At 35.2% G+C, this 22,581-nt stretch overlaps 1 protein-coding gene across 2 annotated transcripts in view; it reads left to right on the top strand.

The window, feature by feature from the left end:
* Positions 1 to 22,233, top strand: part of CHIC2 (cysteine rich hydrophobic domain 2) — a 58,351-nt gene extending 36,118 nt beyond the window's left edge. For both annotated transcript variants that reach the window (XM_047719322.1, XM_047719323.1), the window contains exons 4-6: positions 17,957 to 18,013; positions 18,180 to 18,239; positions 21,751 to 22,233. In XM_047719322.1, the coding sequence (XP_047575278.1) occupies positions 17,957 to 18,013; positions 18,180 to 18,239; positions 21,751 to 21,801 (168 nt within the window). In that variant the 3' untranslated portion in view covers positions 21,802 to 22,233. The remainder of the gene's footprint in view (positions 1 to 17,956; positions 18,014 to 18,179; positions 18,240 to 21,750) is intronic.
* Positions 22,234 to 22,581: the final 348 nt, after the last annotated feature.

The following is a 22,581-nucleotide window of genomic DNA, read 5'->3' as shown; positions in this document are numbered from 1 at the left end:
GCTTTGGGCTGCATTTGATGTGGCCTGGAAGCTCTCTTATATCAATAAGCTTGGGAAATCATGGGTCCTATCTCATTTTTTCCTGATCTCTTCAGGAATCAGTGTCTTTTGTTGTCTGTTGCCCATTGTCTTTGAAAGAGTTTCTTATGTCTTGCCTCCCCACCCTTTTTTATCGTGTCAGGCCAGAGGGTAAATCTGGTACCTGTTGCAGTATTTTTGTAGAAAATTAAAGTCCAAATGTTCTCTTTTTATAGAAGCATTTTTAAAATTTTATATTTTATTAACATATAGTGTATTATTTGCTTCAGGGATACAGGTCTATGAATCATCAGTCTTACACAATTCACAGCACTCACCGTAGCACATACCCTCCCCAGTGTCCATAATTCAGCCACTCTGTCCCTCCCCCCACACTCCCCAGCAACCCTCAGTTTGTTTCCTGAGATTAAGAATCTCTTACAGTTTGTCTGCCTCCCCGGTCCCATCTTCTTTGATTTTTTTTCCCCTTCCTACCCACCATGACCCTCTGCCTCTCAAATTCCTCATATCAGAGAGATCATATGATAATTGTCTTTCTCTGATTGACTTATTTCACTTAGCATAATACACTCTAGTTCCATCCATGTCATTGCAAATGGCAGGATTTGGGTGTTTTTGATGGCTGCATAGTATTCCATCGTATATATACACCGCATTTTCTTTATCCATTCATCTGTTGATGGACACCTGGGTTCTTTCCATAGTTTGGCTATTGTGGACATTGCTGTATAGAAGCATTCATGACATGAAAGTACTGCACTAGAGGCTGGGGATAGAAAGATGTATATTAATGCTCTACTCAGATGGCATGTAGTCTGTTTGGACAATTGGCTGAGGGCAGAGGTAATTTAAGTTTGTAGGTACTTGTCATATTTTTCATGAAGTACCTAATAGTAAAGACAATAAGTATATGTCTTTAGGGCCTAGAAATACAAAATAGCCACATAATCATAAAACATATTTGAAGTCTTGTCTTATTTCTCAGATACTCATTTGAACTTTTTTTAAAAAGATCTTATTTATTTATTTGACAGAGAGAGAGAGATCACAAGTAGGAAGAGCAGCAGGCAGAGAGAGAGGGGGGAGCAGGCCTTCTGCTGAACAGAGTGTGATGCGGGGCTCAATCCCAGGATCCTGAGATCATGACCTGGGCCGAAGGCAGAGGCTTAACCCACTGAGCCATCCAGGCGCCCCTCATTTGAACTTTTCATTCTATTAAACAACATATATTTATTTTAATGGAAATTGTTTAAAATGACTTATTAAGTCAATACTGTTGGAAAAGAAGTGTATCTGTCTTACAAAAATGCATTTCAGCTGCCTTTTTTTTTTTTTAAGATTTTATTTATTTCTTTGACAGAGAGAGATCACAAGTAGGCAGAGAGGCAGGCATAGAGAGAGAGGGAAGCAGGCTCCCCGCCGAGCAGAGAGCCCGATGCGGGGCTCGATCCCAGGACCCTGAGATCACCACCCGAGCCGAAGGCAGCGGCCCAACCCACTGAGCCACCCAGGCGCCCCGGCTGCCATTTCTTGATGCTGCTCTTGTGCCATTCTCTGGCAATTATTACTCATTAATTCAACTAATATTTCTGAAACCATATTATGGGCTCAATACTGTTTTAGATGCTGTGTAGATACTATTTAGAGGTTATGTGGTTCCTCTTGTGGACTTAAAAGGTAAACAAAAAGCAATGAGGTGATTACAAATAGTGATAAGTACTTGGAAGACAATAAAACAGAAAACCTCAGCCTTTTAGTAGGTTCTTTGTAAATGCCTGAGGAGCTTCCAAGTGAATAAAGTGCTTCAGTTTTATTAAATAGATTTTATGACATTTCCTTTGCAAAAGCTTATTTTTGTTTGTACATTTGTTTATACTTTGCTTCTTGATTATATTGTAATTTTAGTATTAGAGTTTAGAAAATTGATGTCCAAGTAAGTGAACTCTTTATGACTTGTATGTGCTTTTAGCTTAGCTGATTTTTTTGAGGAAACAAGTTTAATAATTTAAATGAAAATGAAAATATATTTGTTTTGATTTGTCTTTCATATTGAAGTAACTATTAGTTTTAGTTTTCTGAGATTTTGTATGTATATATATCCTATCCCAGCTTCAATGACTTTATAGACTTTGTATATGCTCTCAGCCATTATCGTCTTTTGACTGAAAACCTTAGGTTGTTGACTGTTCAATACATCAACTTCTTAACCTTGTTTGTGTCTTACCTCCTTCTTTTTAGTGCTTCATCTCTCTTACATTTGATGACCAGAATTATGTAGGTTTCTAAAAGTGCTCTCTATATGGATTTGTTGTATATAGTGTATATTTCCATTCCCTTTATATTCTTTTGTTTGACAGAGAGAGAGATCACAAGTAGACGGAGAGGCAGGCAGAGAGAGAGAGAGAGGGAAGCAGGCTTCTTGCTGAGCAGAGAGCCCGATGCGGGACTCGATCCCAGGACCCCGAGATCATGACCTGAGCCGAAGGCAGCAGCTTAACCCACTGAGCCACCCAGGCGCCCTGTATTTAGTCTTAAACAAGGGGATCATTTGCTTAGGAATAGGGAAGTAGGCTACATCATGGGGTACCTAGGACTTGCACTTTGGCATTTGGAAAGTGGAACTTAACTCTGAGTGAACTTCAGTTTTCACCTGTCCGAAATGCTGTTAATCTCTTACAGTGTTACTTTAAGAATTAGAGCAAGTGCATATAAAATACTTACTCTAGTATTTTGCCTGTAGTGGGGGCTTAGTTAATGGCAGTTGCTATTATTATCATTTTATTACTATTCTTCCTAGTTTTTGTCTTTCTATCCCCCGTGTCTCTCACAGTACCTCACATCTACTTTGTGTTCAATAAATATTTGCTGAATGAATGTACTCTTTGGCTTTTGAAATCCTTGAGTAGTAAGGTCACAAGATTTCAGAAGATAATAGTCCTTACTGTTTAAAACAAGATTCCTGAGTAGATAAAAGCATTTTGTCTTTTAGAGTAAATAACAGACATTTTTCTTCTGCAGGGACAATGTGACAAAGTGTAATAGGTAGTAAATCACTGTTTGAAGCTGGGTGAACTTGAGCAAGTCACTGAAAAACATCTCTGAGCCTGGAGTTTTTCTGCCCCCTACTCTTCTCTTTCTTTTAATCTGAGAAAAAGAGAGACTAACTGACCTCTCAGGTCCTTTATAGCTCTGAAAAGTCAATAATCCTTTGAATATTGAGAGTTGTGTTGGTCTGTAAAAACATTTGTATTTCTAAGCTTTAAGTAAAGAAGTTTTCAATGTTGATTTTTATTTCAAATCTAAAGAATTAACATTTTAGTAAAAATTTTTCACTTAGTTTTTTTGTTTGTTTTTTAGTTTTTTGTTTTGTTTTGTTTTGTTTGCTTCTCTGAGTTTCTTTTTTTGTAGATTTTATTTTTAAGTAATCTCTACACCCAACGTGGGGCTCAGACTCAAAACCCAAGATCAAGAGTTGCATGCTCCAGTGACTGAGCCAGCCAGGCACTCCAAGTTTTGTTTTGTTTTTTAAAGATAATTGCGGGGTGCCTCGGTGGCTCAGTGGGTTAAAGCCTCTGCCTTTGGCTCAGGTCATGATCCTAGGGTCCTGGGATCGAGCCCCGCATCGGGCTCTCTGCTCAGTGGGGAGCCTGCTTCCTCCTCTCTCTCTCTGCCTGCCTCTCTGCCTACTTGTGATCTCTGTCTGTCAAATAAATAAATAAAATCTTTAAAAAAAATAAAGATAATTGCTATTTAGTTTTTGAAACTTGGATGAAAAGGATACAAGCCAGTCTAACTGCATTTTTCTTACTTTAAATTTAGTATGCTTAGATTCACTTTTGGATATCTTTTCTCTCAACCCCAGTTTAGTTACCTAATAATTGTGAGTTACTTTCCTTGGGATGTTATAAGAGTTGAAAATCCAAATGGGAGAGGTCAGGAGTAGAGTTTTTGAATGAGAATGTACCTTTTAAGATTTAAAGAAGTTCAAGGGAAAGTCAACCTGGGGAAATCATAATTAGGAACCTACAAATATTTGTATATGGGAGGAACTTGAAATATACTTACTCAGTTATACAGACAGTATTGGAAGTTACCCACAACTTTCAGATTTCTCATTTACTCTGTAATTTGAGTGTTTGTAGTTGGTAACCAGATCATAAAATGAGAGTGGCATTGAACATTTGGATGAAGAATTAGATCAACAGAAATGCCTTTAACATATTATAGATAATGAAACAAAGCAAAATAAGCTTAAAAGCCTGTCTTTTTAAAGTTTATTTTTTTGGTAATCTGTACACCCAATGTGGGGCTTGAATTTATGACCCTGAGATCAAGAAGTTGCATGCTCTTCTGAGCCAGCCTGGCACCCCAAACTTAAAAGCATCTTAATGAAATTTTTTTAAAGGGGAACCCTGAAAAGTTTCTAGTGAACAAGGTATGATGAATGAAATGTGTTCTTATGACAGCCATTATTATTCATTGAAGATGCAGAAAAATCAATGCAATTTTTTTTCTTTTATAGAATGCTATCCAATTTGCTTTGTTTCTGTAAATAAAACAAATATTCATAAGGGCTTTCATGCAGTCAGTAATGTTCTTAGTCTTCAGTATCCTTTTTTTCTTGACTTTATATGGCCTTATTACAGAGGTTTTTCAGGAAGCTGATCTTTGTTGTGAAGGATGAAGGAAGATTTTTTTTTTTTTTTTAATTTTTTTATTTTTTTCAGCATAACAGTATTCATTATTTTTGCACCACACCCAGTGCTCCATGCAATCCGTGCCCTCTACAATACCCACCACCTGGTGCCCCCAACCTCCCACCCCCCACCCCCTCAAAATTCTCAGATCGTTTTTCAGAGTCCATAGTCTCTCATGGTTCACCTCCCCTTCCAATTTCCCTCAACTCCCTTCTCCTCTCCATCTCCCCTTGTCCTCCATGGATGAAGGAAGATTTAATGTTGTTCTAATGTACAGTGATAGACTTAGCAATATAAAATATGATTTATAGCAATTTCTGTCCTGTAAACCAGGAGAAACAAACTTGAATTATATATTTGTATATATATATATTTTTTTTTAGATTATTTATTTATTTATTTGACAGAGAAAGATCACAAGTAGGCAGAGAGGCACGCAGAGAGAGAGAGAGAGAGAGAAAGCAGGCTCCCTGCCGTGCAAAGAGCTGGATGCAGGACTCAATCCCAGGACCCTGAGATCATGACCTGAGCCAAAGGCAGAGGCCTAAGCCACTGAGCCACCTAGGCACCCCTACATTTGTATATTTAAATTAGAAACATCTTAATGCTATATTTTTAAAAAAACTTTTCATATTGTATTAGATATTTGACTTTTACTCCCTTTTAAAGGTAATACATTAACATTTTTGTTTATAAGCAAACAAAATGTTTTAACAAACTTTTTTTTTAAGATATTATGTATTTATTTGTCAGAGAGAGAGAGATCACAAGTAGAGAAGCAGGCAGAGAGAGAAGCAGGCTCCCCATTGAGCAGAGAGCCTGATGCGGGGCTCGATCCCAGGACCCTGAGATCATGACCTGATCCGAAGGCAGAGGCTTAACCCACTGAGCCACCCAGGTGCCCCTAGCAAACATTTTGTTTGCTCAATTCCTAATACATGCATAACTGCAAATGTTTTGCTAAATATAAAATCTGTAGTGATATGTAATGGAATTAATAGACCCTAAGGAACAAGTAAAACGAAAAATAATTGTATGTATCGCCTGCTTCTTGAAAGTTGTGTATGTATGTGTATGTATGACCACTCCAGTGTTACAAAAGATCTATATTATTACTGGTTTTTGTTAACCGAAGGAAGTCTGAAGAGGATTTTCGCTTTTAGGAAGAAAGGCAAAAAGCAAAAATAGCATTTAGTGTTTGTTTTGCAGCCAGCTGCTAAGGAGGCAGCACGCACCTTGAGCAACAAGAGTGAACCCACCATTCTCCTTCCCCAGGAACGACACACTCAGCATCTCAGCATCAAGCCACCATAGCTTTGAACTGTGTCTGTGAACATCTGTGTTTCATCTCTTATTTATTTTGTACACTTGTTAGCAAGATGTGTCCTGGGGTATCAGAAAAGCCTAAGAGGTTATTTTTTGGGGTCTGGGAAAGCTAAAAAAAAAAAAATTTCTGTATAAATTAATTGTAATTGCTTCTTTATGCTGTTTCAGTTTAGGAAAGGTTTTGTTAAGAACACTCTTGGATAGGGGTCACTGGGTGGCTCATTTGGTTAAGTGCCTGACTCTTGATTTCGGCTCAGATCATGATTGTCAGGGTCATGAAATCAAGCCCTGCATTGGGCTCAGTGCCAAGTGTGGGGGCTACTTAAGTTTCTCTCTCCCTCTGCCCCACTCCCTTCCTGCTCCTATGTGCTCTCAATCTCTCTCTCTCTCAAAAACAAAACAAAACAAAAAAACAAAAAAACCCCACTCTTGGATAGCTGGGAAAACCCGTATTGTACATTTGCTGTTAGCAGAGCATTTTATATGCATGATTCTCTTTGGATGCTTTTTGTCTCCTTCTTTATTGAAGTATGATCGACACACAGAGCAGCTGTATTCATGTATACATATTCACGAATACATTCATGTATACAGCTTGATAAATTGGAGCTAAGTATACACCTGTGAAATTGTCACCATAAAAGGTACCATGAACTGACCATCACCTCTAATAACTTCCGCCTTCCCTCCCTCTTTTGTATGTATTTGTGTGTATGATAAGAACATTTAACATAAGATCTATTCCATACATTCTTTTTAATCCAGCTTTGAGATACACTTGACTTTGTGTAAATTTAAAGTATACAGCATGATGATCTGATGTATACATATGTTGCAAAACCCATTTATCCTCTTTTAATCTTTACCACCGTCTTATATGGCAAATATTATAACATCTAATAATTATTAAATGCTCACTGTATGCCAGGGATTGGCTTAACCAGTTTACTTACATCTTGCCATTTAATTTTCCCCAAGTTCCAAGAGTAGATGCTCATATTATTCCTCCTTTAAGGGTGAGAAAACTGAGGCTCATAAGTTAAGTGATCTCTTGGAAGCCCCACAATCCTAAAGCTAAGCCACAACTAGAATCCCGGGCTTACAGCTCCAAACCTCATACTTTTTCTTCTTTTTTTTTTTAATTCTTCAATAAGAATATAAAAATCAAGCTTTTAAAAATTACTTATTATAATTTTATTTTATACCTAGAAGCAGGGAGATTTTAGAGGTTCAAAAGGAACTTAGAAGATCATTATTTCATAAGTTAGGAAGTTAAGACCCATAGAATGTATAATTTACCTAATTTATCTGGGAAAAAAAAATTTACCTAAGTTTATCCGGTTGATTTATAGGTGGTAATAATGTTCAAGCATTTATATCAGCTTTTATAATACTATAGTTTTCCAGCAAATTTATTTTTCCAATTTTTTCCCTAATATTTAAATAAATTTCTTATTTCTTGAAGATAGTCTCGGTTAAGGAAGGAGGCTGTAAAGCAGATAAAGTGAACACAGGAGAGAAGTACATTTTGATAAAAATTTTTTTTTAAGATTTTATTTATTTATTAGAGAGAGATCACAAGTAGGCAGAGAGGCAGGCGGTGGCAGGGAACAGGGTTGGTGGGGGACGGCGGGGAACAGGCTCCCTACTGAGCAGAGACCCTGATGCGGGGCTCAATCCCAGGACCCTGAGATCATGACCGAGCTGAAGGCAGAAACTTAACCCACTGAGCCACCCAGGCGCCCCTATTTTAATTAAATTTTATGCAGCCTTCCAGTTGGACAACTAAGAGTTGATACAGTGCTTCTGGTTCTGTGTTACTTTTATAAGAACAAATAAAAATCAACATACCTGTCTTTGAAAAATTATTTCTGAAGTTCTCACTTACTAACAAATAGGTGTACATGTTTTCTGGTAAAGGTCCCCCCCCCCAATATTACATCCTTCCTTGAAACTTGTATATTTTAGAGAGATTGGGGATACGGTATAATGAGTTAACGCAATATAGGCAGGACAGGGACTCTCAGAGTTGTGTTTTCTCTGTCCAGCCCTAGGTATTGGGTGTTTGGGTTGTTACCCTCCCTCAGTATCTCCCATATTTTGAAGTGCGGGATAAAGGAACAGGTGTCATCTCTTTGAAACGTTAGCTCAGTAGCTTTGGAAAAGGATGTAAAAGATTTCACATTATGAGGAATATACTTGTTGTTTCATTTTAAAGAATAATTGAGGCCTGAAACTTAGAAAACGGATTCCTACATAAATGAAACAAACTGTTGCCATTAGTGTGAACAGTGCTGACAATCGGTTTGTAACTGGAATAAAAGCATGTTACTAAATTCTCATCATAAGAGAAGATACTAAAAAAAAGTATAAATGTTAAGCCTTAAGTATACAGAGGTGGCACTGGGACTTTAGAGAAAGATATTAGACAACTTAGAAAATGTTTTTTTGCCAAAAGCTGGCTGATATTCAGTTCTCTTTGAATATTCATTCATTCATTCATTTATTCACTCAGTCATTTTTTAAGACTTTATTGATTTGACAGCCAGAGAGGGAACACAAGCAGCGGGAGTGGCAGGGAGAGGGAGAAGCGGGCTTCCCGCTTTTTTTTTTTTTTTTTTTTTTTTTTTTTGACCAGAGGATGTGATTCCATTTATACGACGTTTCCTGAACTGACAAATCTATAGTGACAGGACGTTGATCCGAGGTGACCAGGGGCTGGGGGGCGGGGAGGGGAAATGGGGAGTGACTGCAAATGCATAGAGGGTTTCTTCTGGGCACTAAAACCGTTCTAGAATTGATTACAGTGATGGTTGCACAACTCCGTGAATATATATGTATTTTTACATATGGCAACTTAATACCATAAAATCACATGGCATGTGAATTATTTATCAGTAAGACTGTTACTAAAAAAAGGTTAATCCATATACAGTAAAAAAAAAAAAAAGACTGGAATGATGCAAAATGTAGTAAAATAAAAATTCATTGTAACTGCATTTGATTAAAGAATTCTAAGTAATTTAGGTTTTCACAGTTGATGCCACTGCAAGTCCGGCACCAAAACCTGACAGTTACAGTGACTCTGCTTGCGCTACTTTGCTATGCTGTTGTTTTGAGGACCAGCTGTTAGCGAAGCACACATTTTTACCAAAAGAAACTAGAAGCGCTTTGGGAGCAAATCATATTCTCATAGATTAAGGAGGTTAACCAGGACCATGGAACCAGGGAATAAAACAGAACTACACAGCGTGGGTGAGAGTTTTCTTGATCGGAGTTTTTAAAAACAAACATACAAACAAACAAACAAAAAACAAGTCCCAGCAACCAATGAAAGGGTGACCAGTGGTCACCTTTTAGCTGAGCATTGATGTGAATGACGGACGCCTTGGGGATTTACTTGTAACAGCAGAGCACACTGAGTGACGGGTCTGTGACAGCACGAAGAGAAAGGCACTCACAGACACTCACCTTTCCTGTACGCATGTCCGGCATGTTCTAAAGCATCATTTGTCTCTTTCTGTAGAAAGCACTTTCTGGATGCATCTGCGAGAGCCGAAGCTTTCTTTTCTGATTTCAAATTAAAGTCTTTTTCTTTAGCTTCCTCCCACTTTCTAGCTTCCTCCCCCATCATCGCGTCTAATACTTCTGTTTCGGTCCTTCTGTTTTCCCGAAGGAGTCTGGCCACTTCCCGGTAACACTCGTGGCGCTGCAGATCGTCACATCTTTGTTTACGTAGAGCCTCAATTCGCCAGATATGGCGAATCCCAGATATGGGCTCAATCCCAGAACCCTGGAATCATGACCCAAGCTGAAGGCAGACACCCAACGACTGAACCCCCCAGGCATCCTCTTTGAGTATTTCGAACATAGTATTGGTGTGGTTTGTAAAAAAAATTTGCTTTGCCTGCCTTCTTCACTGTCCAGTCTGCTCTTAACCATCCAGTGAATTCTTAATTTCAGACATTGTACTTTTTAATTTTAGAATGTCCATTTGATGTTTTTAGAGAGTCCAGTTCTCTTTGAAACCCTTTCACACATATTCGTCCATCTTTTCCTTTTACTTCATCGAACATATTAACCATACTTAAAGTTCTGTCAGCTAACACCAATACCTGGATTATTCACGGGTCTGTTTAAACTGTGGTGTTTTTCTTTTTGATTATTCTTCACATTTTCCTGCCTCTTATAATTTCTTACTTTATGCTAGATATCATACACAAAATGAGAAGCTCCAGATGAAATTTTCCACAGTCAAGGGTTTCCTCTTTTCTCATCGGCAGGTAGGGTGAGGAGAGTGATCACTTCGTTCTAATCAGGGACTGAGCTGGGTTGGCACGGGTTGCAAGTTTAGTAGAAATCAGTTCACCTTTGGATTTTCCCTTCTTAGACTTTCGATGGAGGTTTGGCAGGTCTTCTCCCCTTTTTCTCTTCCTTTTTCTCCTAAAAGTTGTACCCTTAGGATATTTTGAGTTTGGCTTTTTAGTGTTTAGTCTCCTGCAGGTTCACATATCTTGAGGGAGAGACCAATCAAATGTTGGATTACTGCAGATCCTTCTCCGTCCAGCAGAATGTTTGTGTCCTAAGCCCTGGGAGACTGTGCGTAATTTTTCTGTCTTTCTGGCTTGGTCCCTGACCCTTCCATTCTGCCAAGAACTCAGTAATGTTTCTAGGGAGAACTGGCTTTGCATTTTAGGGCACATCTGATTTCCAATCCATTGAGCCAGCATGCACAACCTGCAGAAGCTTTGTTGATTTCCCTTTCCCCCTGTTGAGTCCCACTGGTTGTTGCCAAGTCGGATCATCAGCCCACCCCAAGAATCAACAAACAGAGAAAATGGCCAGTAATCATCAAATGATTTAAGAATGGCTCTTTTCGTCTCTGGATTTTATTTCATGTATTTCGTGTTGTTTTCAGAATTTTCTGTTGTTTTAAAAACAATGGTGCTTTTTTTTTCTTCTTCAGTTTATTCATTTCTATTGGCAGTAGAGTGTAGAAGTCTCCAGCTACTTTTACTTGGTGTAAGGAATGATGTTGTTCTTTGCATGATTGAAAGAAAAGAATTAGACGATTGTTTTTATCTTATTTCTGCATTTTATTTGAAATTTTAAAAAATTCAGATGCAAGTAGAAATACTCATCCAAAGTGGAAAGAACATTGACTTTAGGGATCCTTGGGTGGTTCAGTTGGTTAAGCATCTGTCTGTTGTTCAGGTCATGATCCTGGAGTCCTGCATCAGGCTCCTTGCTTAGTGGGGAGCCTGCTTCTCCCTCTGACTGCCCCTCCCCCTGCTGGTGTGCACGCTCTCTCTCTCTCTCTCTCTCTCTCTCTCTCTCTGATAAACAAATAAAATCTAAAAACAAACAAACAAAAAACATTGGCCTTAAAGTTTGGAGATCTGAGCTTGAATCCTGTCATTCCCCTGAATGGTATGTATAACCTTGGGCAAACCACTTAAATTCTGTAAGGCTGTGTACTTAATGTATAAAATAGAAATATACCTCAGGCCGTGTTTTATTGCATGAGGCAAGGTATAAAAAATAAACCACATTTTGGATGAATCTCATCGAGACTGAGGAATAGAGTAATTGAATGGGTATTTTTCAGACCTTAGAATCGCAGAATTTTAGAGGTGGAAAGAATTTAGTTTTAGAGTAAGTTGGATGATCAAGGCCAATAGCCTCATTAGTGGTTTAGATACTTTTTGTATGTCATAGATGTGTTATTTGACAAGCTACAGATTCTTTACAAATTCATAGCTTTGGTGTATAATGAAAAGAGCATTATATTGAAGGCCATATAATCCTGGTTTCATATCCTGGCCTCTTTCTAGTGTAGCTTTAAGTTTCTTAACCCCTTTAAGCTGTAGTTTTCATATGTAAAATGAAGGTAAATCAAGATGCCTTATGGATGCTTTGTGAATATTACATATGGTAACAAAGGGAAGACACCTAGTTGGATGTGAAGATCAGTAGATACTATTCTTTGTCCCTTTTTGTTTCTCTAGTTGTCCATTATAATCACTTAGCAAGTGACTTTTCCTCTCACCTGTTGGTCCTAACCAGTGTTTCATTCTTGTGTAATTACATAGTTTTTAAAAATCCCTGATAGTAATACTTGGATTATATTAGCTTAGTGAAATTCACTTGTTTTATGAACAGTTTTTCTAATCTTCTGATGTCAGTTAAAATTCATTTTTAGCTTTTAAAAACATTTATTTGAGTATAGTGGACCCACAATGAATGCAGTTTTCGTTTTTTGAGATGTTACCCGTATTTACTGAAATATCAGAGGTAGTGGATAACTCCCTTAATATCATGTGCAACATTTTATGTATTTATGTGTATATAACTTTTTCATCATTCACCAAGTAGAGTAACCTAAAAAAGGTAAGAACCACTAGCCTACGTCATAAACTCTTGATGAAATTGAATTTAAGCATACCGTAGTTACAGTTTTGGTACACAAGTTTCTGTAGTTGCCTAGCTTATCTTCATCTCAAAATACTACTTCTTACAAATAGTACTAAAAGTGTTGTTCTGATGATATTTTGGTGGATGTTTTAGTTTATCTAGGTTATTTAAAAGTTAATGTTCACATACAATTTTTAAAAGGAGCCTTTAAGTACAGGAAGGGAATTTGTTTAAACATCCTTTTGAGGAATCTGATCATATTCTAGTTTGTCTTTTTGCTGAATCCAGATTTTTCATGTGTCACAATACCGAGGTGTGCCATTTAATTTTCTGCACATCACTGCAGTGTAAGACTTACTTTAATCCAGAAGAAACAGGTGACTCAAGTAATTTTCTCTTGTTAAAATAATTCATTTAAAATGTCATATGGTTTCCTTCTAATGACTTGTGACTAGAAACATTGTTGTATCACTTATTTTAGCAATTTCAATTTGTACAGATGTCAAAAGAAAGTATAATTCTTACTTGAAAATACTTAAAATACTTTAGAAAATGAGATTATGCATATATTTGAAGCATTGTTCTAGTTAAAGCTTAATGTATTATAAATTTAGGAGTTTAAAATTAAAATGTTTTAAAGAAGAAATTGAGCATTTGAAATTGCTCTTTGACATTGTGATATTGTGAATAAATCTCATTCAAATAAAGTTTGAGTTTATTGAGTTAGGTATTTTAAGTTTAAATAGCTGAACTTCTATAGTTATTAGTGAGATATTCTATTTATACATCTTGTTAACATATTTTAGCATCTTTATGTTTTCAAGACTGATAAGAAGGCTGTTTCCTTGGGAAAAATTCAGAGAAATTTTTGTTACAGCTTCCACATTTAACATTTTTTCCTTTGGCTTTGAAGTACTTTAAAATTCATGAGATTTCCATTGATTTTAGTTTTTAAACTTCTAGAAAACCACTTTTTGAAAAAATTGATTGTGATAAGTGAATCATTGGTAGTGAATATACTATTAAGTAATAGTGGTAACAGGAATAATACACTCAGGGTTTTCTAAATGAGTCCTTGCTGCCCTGAAATACTTATATATCTAATGGCATGTAATTTGCTTAAAAGGAATAGTAATTTATTCCTTAGAAAGTAATATTATTTAGAAAAAAATGGCAAAAATGCTTCATAATAAGTCAAATTTGAATTTTCAAGAAACCCTAATTTTTAGTTGTGCTAACTTAACTTTTTCTAGGTGCTTTATAGGTATTTTACTATTGTAAGTGTACTTTAGATGCCTCTTTGGAAGTTGATAATGTGGTATATCTAATGTAAATTTTTAATTAATCATTATTTAATTAGCCATTTTGTGAATTATCCAGGCCATTTTACATCCATTATGGTTTTCCTGTTTTCACTTATTTCCACAATTCTATCAAAAAATTAAAAGGAATCAAAGGCAATAGAAATAGAAGCCAAAGTTTCTATCCTTCTATTACTATTAGGTACTTAGCAGTCTATGTATTAAGTAAGTTTATTTAGAAATTGAAATGTTTTTGAATCTCCGTTATTTTTTACTTTAACATTGCCAAATGGCTATATTATAGTTACTTCACATGTGAGAAGAATGTAATTAGCAAGGTGTTGAAATGAAGAAATGTGTGGGGGAAAAAAAAGTGAGCTCTGTGATAAGGAAGATAGGTGGGAGTCCAGTTCTTGGGGCTGTCCCCTTCCAGACAGGTTAATGGCATGACATTATTCTCTTAAAAACTTGTTTTGCTTGCATGGTGTGAGTTGGTGGTCTTGGTCCTTTTAATTAAGAATCCATGATAAAATTAGATTTCTTGTTGATCATCTTATGCTGCGGGTCTGAGGATTCATTGGTAAAGAACCACTAACCTGTCCTCTCACCCCCAGGGTGTGAACACTGAAAAGGATTAAGGCCCACTGTAGGGAAGCTAGCACTGAAGCCTGCACTGCCCTTTCCCCTGTTCTTTTCAGTTAAATAGAAGATTTTTAGTTCCCATGACTATCAGTCTGGTGCTTTTCACAAGGACCAAATTCTTTTAAGAAAATTAAGATGATTTATTTTTAGAAATCCACTGGCCTAGAATACTGAAAGATGATTTTCTGGTATTTTGTGTTGACAGGCCCTGTACGTACTATTTTTTTTCTGATGCATATTAGTTTACTTTAATTTATATTGAATTTGATGATTGATACAAACTTTTAAAAATCAAGAACAGATTTTTGTATGGTTAGATTTGCTTGACTAGTAGTAATTAATAGAGTTTGGAAGTGTTGAATCTTAAATTTCTTTAGAGATAAGCTGTCTTACAACCCTGTGGACCTAAACTCTTCACTTATTTCTAGATGACTGCAATTATAAGATGCTTTCTTTTCATGTTGAAGGGCTTTTAAATAGCTTTTATAAATGCTGAGGTGTCATATATTTTTTTCAGTATTTGCTAAATTGGCATTGTATTTAAACTTAAAAATATATTTGGGGTTTTTTTTTTTTTTTAGCTAAAATAATTGCAGAGTATTAAAAATTCTTGGTAGTTAAAGCTTTTTTTTCTTCCATTTAATTTGAGCTTTTGTTGTTACTAACAAATAATTTGTGGCACAGTCTTTCTTTCTTTCTTTCTCTTTTTCTTTCTCTTTCCTTTTTTAAATGACTGCTAGAATCTATATACTTGTCACCTTAGTGTCCTAGAAATGTTCCACTTAGATCAAGGGTTCCTTTCTGGTTTTGTATGTTCTCACCTGCTCCTCACTGTAAATCATTGAGATGTCAAGTGCAATGATTAATTAAGCTGCACGTGCAAGTGCTTTTTTTTCACCTGTCAAGCAGGAAAGAAGTCTTATCGCAAGATTAGATGCTGCTAATTCACAGCTTTTTCTCCAGACTGTCAAGTATGTAGAAATATTTTATATTTAGATGCTTATTCAGAATATTGCATATCAGGGTTCGTTTTGTTTTGAGTTCTTAAATATTGTAAGATATAATTATTGTACCAAACCCTATCATTAAACTCCTAATTAGAGGCAAAGAGCAAATTCAAAATTCCTACATAAACATTTTGGAATTTTAGGTTTATACTTCGTAATTACCTTTTATCCAAAAACTGCTAGTTGACTTAAGTTATTTAAAGTAACTATCTTCCAGTTCTAAATTGATTGTGTATGTATCCTATACACCATGAGATCCATTCCTAATGAGATCCATTCTTATTATAATATAGCCTAGATTTAAATTTGTGATGAAATATGATGATGGTTAACTACACTTTTTTCTTTGAGTAATGAATATTTACTGAATGTAATGTTAAGCTTTTACTTTTTTACATTGATACAAAACCTTGGACTTGGATGGCTTTTTCTCCCCACCCTAGTTATTTCATCCTCCACCCCGCTTTTTAAACATCAGTAAAAGTAAAACCTCAAATTGTATAGTAATCTTAATCTATTATTAAAAAGTCCTAGAAAGGAAGATTACAAGGTGGATTCAGGTTTTGAATCGGTTTTGCCATTGGTTTAGCAGCGGGTGGGCAGGCAGATGCCTGCTCAGAGTAGAACCTATTGCCATTTTTCACCATTGATAGAGTAGCCTTTCAGAGTCAATGAGCTCTGTCAATGTGAGCTTGTCAAGGCTACAACTTCATAGACCTGAGAGGCGGTTTGAGAGGTCAGCCCTTTTCAGGTTCGCTGTGATGCAAATGAACTTTAATGCTTAAACAACTATTGGAATTTTTATGTCTGCTCCTTGTTCTTTTTTCTTCACAAAGTCATTGACGAGACATTCAGTGCTTTTTAAATTGGAAGTTGCATTGTGCTAAAGACCTAGTACAGATTTACGGAGGGCTGAAAGCAGTTAGATCATGTTCTTTTCATGGTGCGATTAGAATCAAATCGATTTCCCTACAGCCTTCAGCATTCAGATGGCAATTTTAACAAAGCTTGGGGGCTAGACAAGGGACAAAACGACTGAACTGAATGTTAATTACACTCTGCAGCCTTATTTTCTTTTGATTTGGGGCTGACTGGCAACTAAATTAACAAAAAGTGTGACCATAACTGCTGCCCTATTTTCATTTAAAAGGAGAGCTGCCTCTAAAAGGCTATCTTTACAAAGAAACAAGTGAGGTCTGCTGATCATTGTTAACAAGGGCACTTTTTCTCCCTTAAAATTCTTGCCAAAAAAAAAAAACTGTTCAGAAAAAGTAATGTAATAAATTAGTCATTGGCGTGTTATTGCTCAGAGTTAGGTGATTTTCTGATTTTTACGACATAAGCTTGGAAAATGGTAATAGTGGGTAATTCATTGGTCGTTATGAATTATAATTGGCACCTCTGTGGCTAGTGTAGCTTTTGTACGTACAACATGCTAAAAGGTAATACGGTAACTTAGATAACAGTAGATACTTTAAAGAAATATTAACCATTTGTTATGGAACATTAAGCTATTCTAAACCAGCTTGATCCTAACAATTTTTTACCTCTCTCATCCTTGCTTGACATGCAGATTTTCATATTTGACTGTTAGTACTCCGTTAGTTGTACACATTAATAGCACTAGATGCTTTTCTCCTTCCCTTGCAAGGAAGCTGCAGCTGCGCCAAGTTGCAGTTGATTCTTGCGGCAACACTGTCCCTTTTGCACCTGCAGCTGTGTCAGTCTCATCCTAACACCTGGCATCATGAATTATCCTCTCCTTTATTCATACTTCCAGGCAAGACACGTTTCCTGCTGCACAGTAGATCTTGCAGAAATCAAGTGAACTTACATTTCTCAGTTGATTCCTTTAACAGTAGTATTGACTTAGGCGTTTGATTTTAGTATCATTTTTGTGGTTTATATATATTTTGCCTCTGAAAATCTTTATCTGTGGAATAATTAATAAACAGACTTTTAAATGTGGGTATTAGGTGTGATGCGCAAATTTGTTTTGATAGCTAGTGGATTTTTTAAAATTTGTGAATGTTTAATTGTTTTCTTTTTGATTTTACCCTGAAGTCATTTGCATTTTGTTAACTAATATTTAAATAACTTGTTTTAAAATATGAGTGAAGGAACTTTTATCACTAAGTACTACAGAAATATTTTTGAAAGAAATGGGCATTAAAATCCATATCATTTGGTAGATGATGTTAACTTTTTATTTTTTCATTCTTATTTTTATTTATATTTTTGATATTAGCTTTTTAAAAGACTTTAATAGTTTCATATCAGAGGCTAGTAAATTTGAAACAGTTAAAAAAAGATACAGTGTTGAAGAATAAAACCATATCTTTATTATAATAGGAGTACCATTTCTGTTCAGGGTACTACTTAGTACAAAAATGTTGAAAGTGTTACAGACCACCATGTACTCACTCAGTCACTGTCTTCTACCTCTCTCCCTTTCACACAAAAAACAGCTGCAAAACAAAGTTTTTCTAAAACCAGTCAAGAGTAAACTTTTTTCTCATTTGTCTTCCAGACACGAAGATCGATTGAGAAGTTATTAGAATGGGAAAACAATAGGTTATACCACAAGGTGAGTACCACAGGGAGCAGCTTCGTACTGTTGGGGTCTGAATTGCACAGTATGGAAACAGATGCTTTTGTTGAACTAAAAATATGAAAGGTGGACAAATGGGTTAGTCTGTGTGCTGCAATAAAATAGAGCTCATTTTTCTTCTTTTACTCTCCTACTTGTCTAGCTGTGCTTGCACTGGAGACTGAGCAAAAGGAAATGTGAAACGAATAACATGATGGAATATGTAAGTTAAAGGGCTGTTTTGTGAGTTTCTCTATTAAATGATCATTTATTTTGCTTCTGATCTTATTCTTTCCATGATTATTAATCAGCAAAGGTGTCAGGAGCTTAATCTCCTGAGCGCAGGGATTTTCTACGGTTCACAGATGCATGGTTTCATGTGCAAGACTGATTTATAAAGTTATGAATGACTTGAAAACAAGGCTTCACTGTGTTCTGAAAAATAATAAATTAATTGCCAAGATAAAATAGCCTGAACATGTGTTGATGGAGTGTGAAATTTTAGATGCTATATAAAGAATAACCACAACTTTGGTTACGCAGCAAGTCAGATATGGCTTTTTTATATAATGCTAATCAAGTTTCCAAGTATGGAAGAAAACCTTTCAGCCAAGCCGTTGGAGCTTAAGAAACCTTTAGCCTTTATAGATTTTAACTGCCCATACCTCAGTGGCCTTTAAAGAATCTTTTGAAATGTTATTAGAATATTGTTTTGTAAAAATTATCTTAAAAGCAGGAGATGAGATGTTGCTCATTCTGTATTCTTTAAAAGAGACCTAATTGGCACAACATGTGTACGATGAATTTTAGAGTTTATTCAGTATGGGATATAATTTTACTGACTCCTTGATTTACTTGAACAATTTTTCTCCTTTTGAAAAGTTCAGAATACTGTAGAAAATCATGAATTTTTGTTTATTCTCCCCTGAATTTGGGTGTTTTATTTTAAATATGGAAAGGTTACTTTATTTAAAAGATCCGTGGAAGACTTATTTGTTGAAAAAGAAAGTCATAGTCTTTGTGAAGTAACCAGGCACATTTCTGGCAGATTTTGTCTATTCTCTGAAACAATATAGGCAACATAGATAGTATATGTATGTGTGTGCATGTGTGTGAGAGCGTGTGTGACCAAGACATTGATTAAAACAGTGCTTAAATAGTTGAAAATTATCATAAAGTCATTTTTCCTTTCTTTCATTATCATACAGTCAAATCCCATTTCTAGCCTTGAACATAAAAGACATCTTAAAAATGTCTTTTTTCATAGAACAGCTCTATTCAGTGAATCAAAGAATGTAGATTTTATCATTATTATATCAAACATGTTAATTTATGATGATGAGAAAGATACTTGATACTTTTTTTATTAAAAAGCATATTCAAAGAACTTGTTTTGAGATTGACCTATGAAAATGCTAGTCTTATGCTTTCATCATAGATGAAAGAATATATAAAATACATTCTTATAAAATATATAGAGTTTATATATTTTGCAGGGAGGGATGATTTAAAGGATTTTGGGAAAAGATACTTGCTATATTTATGAACCAAAATACTAATACATTTCTAAATTTACTTTGGGAAGGAAAACATGAAAGTCATTTCCAGTGCGTTATTTCCAGATAGAATTTTAAGAATGTTATTCATTCATAAAATGCACTCAAATATTCATGTTTATTTTTATGATGTTCTTTTATTAACTAAAAATAATTTAACCTTCAAAACATTCTGAACTTTGTACTTTGTTTGTAAAATAGTTTAATTTATTATGAATTTTTAGATAAACACTTTTCCTAAAGCCATATTATTTCACGTACCATTATGGGAGGTATCCAGAAGAGTTGTCAAAAGGAAAAATATAGGGGTGCCTAGCTGGCTCAGTCCATGGAGCATGTGACTATATTGATCCTGGGGTTTTGGGTTCGAGCCCTGCTTTGGAGATAAAGATTACTTTAAAATACAAATTTTTTTTAAGAAAAAATATATAAAAATTGCTACAAAAATGTATTTTTTCTAAATTTTCTCAGAGTATGTATATTTATGATAGTTGCATGGGAGAATAACATAATTTCAAAAACTCCCTAAGAAATAAAATTTTCAGAAGTTAAGATAGCAAAATAGTAGGAAGAAGAGTGCTCCATTTTTCTAATGAATTGGGGCCTTTTTTACCACACCTCTCTTTGACCTCATCTTGTCTTTGACTTACAGAAATTTTATTTGTTAGTTAAAGGAAAATTATTCTCCTGATTATACTTTGAATATTGGGGACAATTTAGAAAAAATACCAATTTGATACCAACTTTTCTTTTATTCAGATACAGTAAGATAGTGTGATTTAGAAGAAATAAGACAAGTGGCCAGTTTCCTTCTGAAGGAAAAGAAGTTGTAGGATATATTCTTTAAAAACTAATGATAATTCAAATATAGTCAAGGTAGCCTTTATTTTGCATTAGGTAGTAAACACTGTAAAATGTAATGCAAACACCTAAGACCTGAAATTTATAAAAACTATCTAATGAGGACAAATTTGAAATATGGAAGTGTTTATTGAATGTTGACTCGTGAGTAGTTTCAACATCAAATCAGTTAGTTTAATCATCAGATTTTAGAGCTGCAATGAATTTTGTCATCTACTCGAATCCCTTTATTTATTATATGAGGTAACTGAGAAACAGGGGAATCCAGCTCAAATAAAAAACTGTTAGGAAGTTAGGGAACATTTTGTCAGCAAATACCAGGTCAGAAGAGTGGCAGAGGGTGCCGCCAAAGACTTAGTACAGGATTATAACTAAAGTAGGAGAGGAATATTTTTGAGTTGTGTGTAGAAAAGCTTGCTTTATTGAGGCAGATCAAAAGTCAGGAGAATTGAAGAGTGAAAATGAAAGTTTCTGGCCCAGTTGCCTAAATGTGGAAGAGTGTCCAAGCCTGGAGGTTATATCAGGGCAAGTTTCTGAAAGAAAAATGAGGAGTTCACCAAACTTGGAAGGTTTTCAAATAATATTTTGTTTAGCTTCAGTTTCATACAGAGTCTGGAACAAGGGAAAGAATTGATTGTCATTTAAGACGACTCAAGTTTGGAATAAAAATTAGCTCTGGTCAACTTGTGTTTTTCTGTGTTAATGAATTTTGTTTTTATTGGTTTTCCTTTAGTTTCATAGTAAAAGGTCCTTTGGAACAAATTTAATCTTCAATATTGCTGACTTAAGACGAAAAGAGCTTTTTAAAAAAATTAAAGAGATAAAGAGATCAAGAGATTATGTATCATGGTAGGGTAAAGTGAGAGCAGATCTAGAACCTAAAGACCTATGGAATTGGGTGAGATAAAAAGGAGGAAGGCGGAAGAAGTAAACATTGGGTTGATTGTAACCACAAGTACAGTAGAAAGGGCAAAGTTTTGGAGTTAAGGTAGTCCTTTGTTCAAGTACTGACTCCACAGTGCTGTGGTGTTATAATTACTTGGATAATGAGTGTCTTGATCTGTAAAATGAGGGTTATAATACTTGCCTCATGGAGAAGTTGCTAGGGTTAAATAGATCCACAATGTATGAGACACTTGGCAAGTAGTCATTTCTCAAGAAACGCTAGCTCTGACTCCCTTCCTCATTCATCCCTGCATGCATTCTCCTTCAGGGGCACTGTCAAATTGCTATAAGTGATGGAATAGAACTGAAATTTTTTTTAAGATAAAAATTTATTTAAATCTTTTTAAAACTTTTTTTTTTCTCCTTCTGCAGGTCATCCTCATAGAATTTTTACCAAAGACACCGATTTTTCGACCAGATTAGCATTTACTTTATTTATAGAGACTTTCCAAGTATGTTGTCTTTCCAATGGTGCCTTGCTTGGTGCTCTCCTGGTGGTGACATAACATTGGTTCTACAGAATCGTGTGGTGTTTTTTTCTGTTGTTTTTTTTTTTGTTTTTGTTTTTGTTTTTTTTTAAATAACCGCATGTTCTAAGTGTGCATTTTTGTCAAACTTTGCAAGTTATTTCATACAAATGTTTAATACTTAAGTTATTGTGCTCTTTTCTGTTATGTATTCTGATTTTCAAGGATTACTTTTTTGTATTATCGAAAAAATACATTTGAAATTAGCATAAAAAGTGGCCAGCCTTTTTTATTTTATCACCAAGGTACACACAGTCTTTTATTTATTAATGCCATAATATAGAAGAACACTTTTGTAAGGCTCTACTTACCTATTCTAGCAAGCACACTCTTTGTATTATTTTTTCTTCCTTTTAAAATTTAAAATAGTTATTATTTTAAAATAGTAAGTTTTCTTTACTAGCTTTTTGGAACCTAATATATCCTTTCCCATACAATTCCTAACGCTCTGTTTACAGCAGAAATATCTGTAACATTATGAAGACCTATCAAATTTTTGAAAGTATTTCTGTCTTCAGAGGTAGTAAGGCAGGATTAAATTATTTTTATTAGAATAGACAAATAACAAATGGTATGCATGCACCTAATGGTTATTAGAGCTCAGGATCACAAAATATAGTAGCATTACAATCTGTGTATATTTTTGATCAAGATAATAATGGCCTTACTTGTGTTA

Source organism: Lutra lutra, chromosome 2 (genome assembly GCF_902655055.1).
Source record: "Lutra lutra chromosome 2, mLutLut1.2, whole genome shotgun sequence".
Lineage (NCBI taxonomy): Eukaryota > Metazoa > Chordata > Mammalia > Carnivora > Mustelidae > Lutra > Lutra lutra.
Note: the sequence above shows the minus strand (reverse complement) of the source record. Positions and strands in the feature narration are given on the sequence as shown.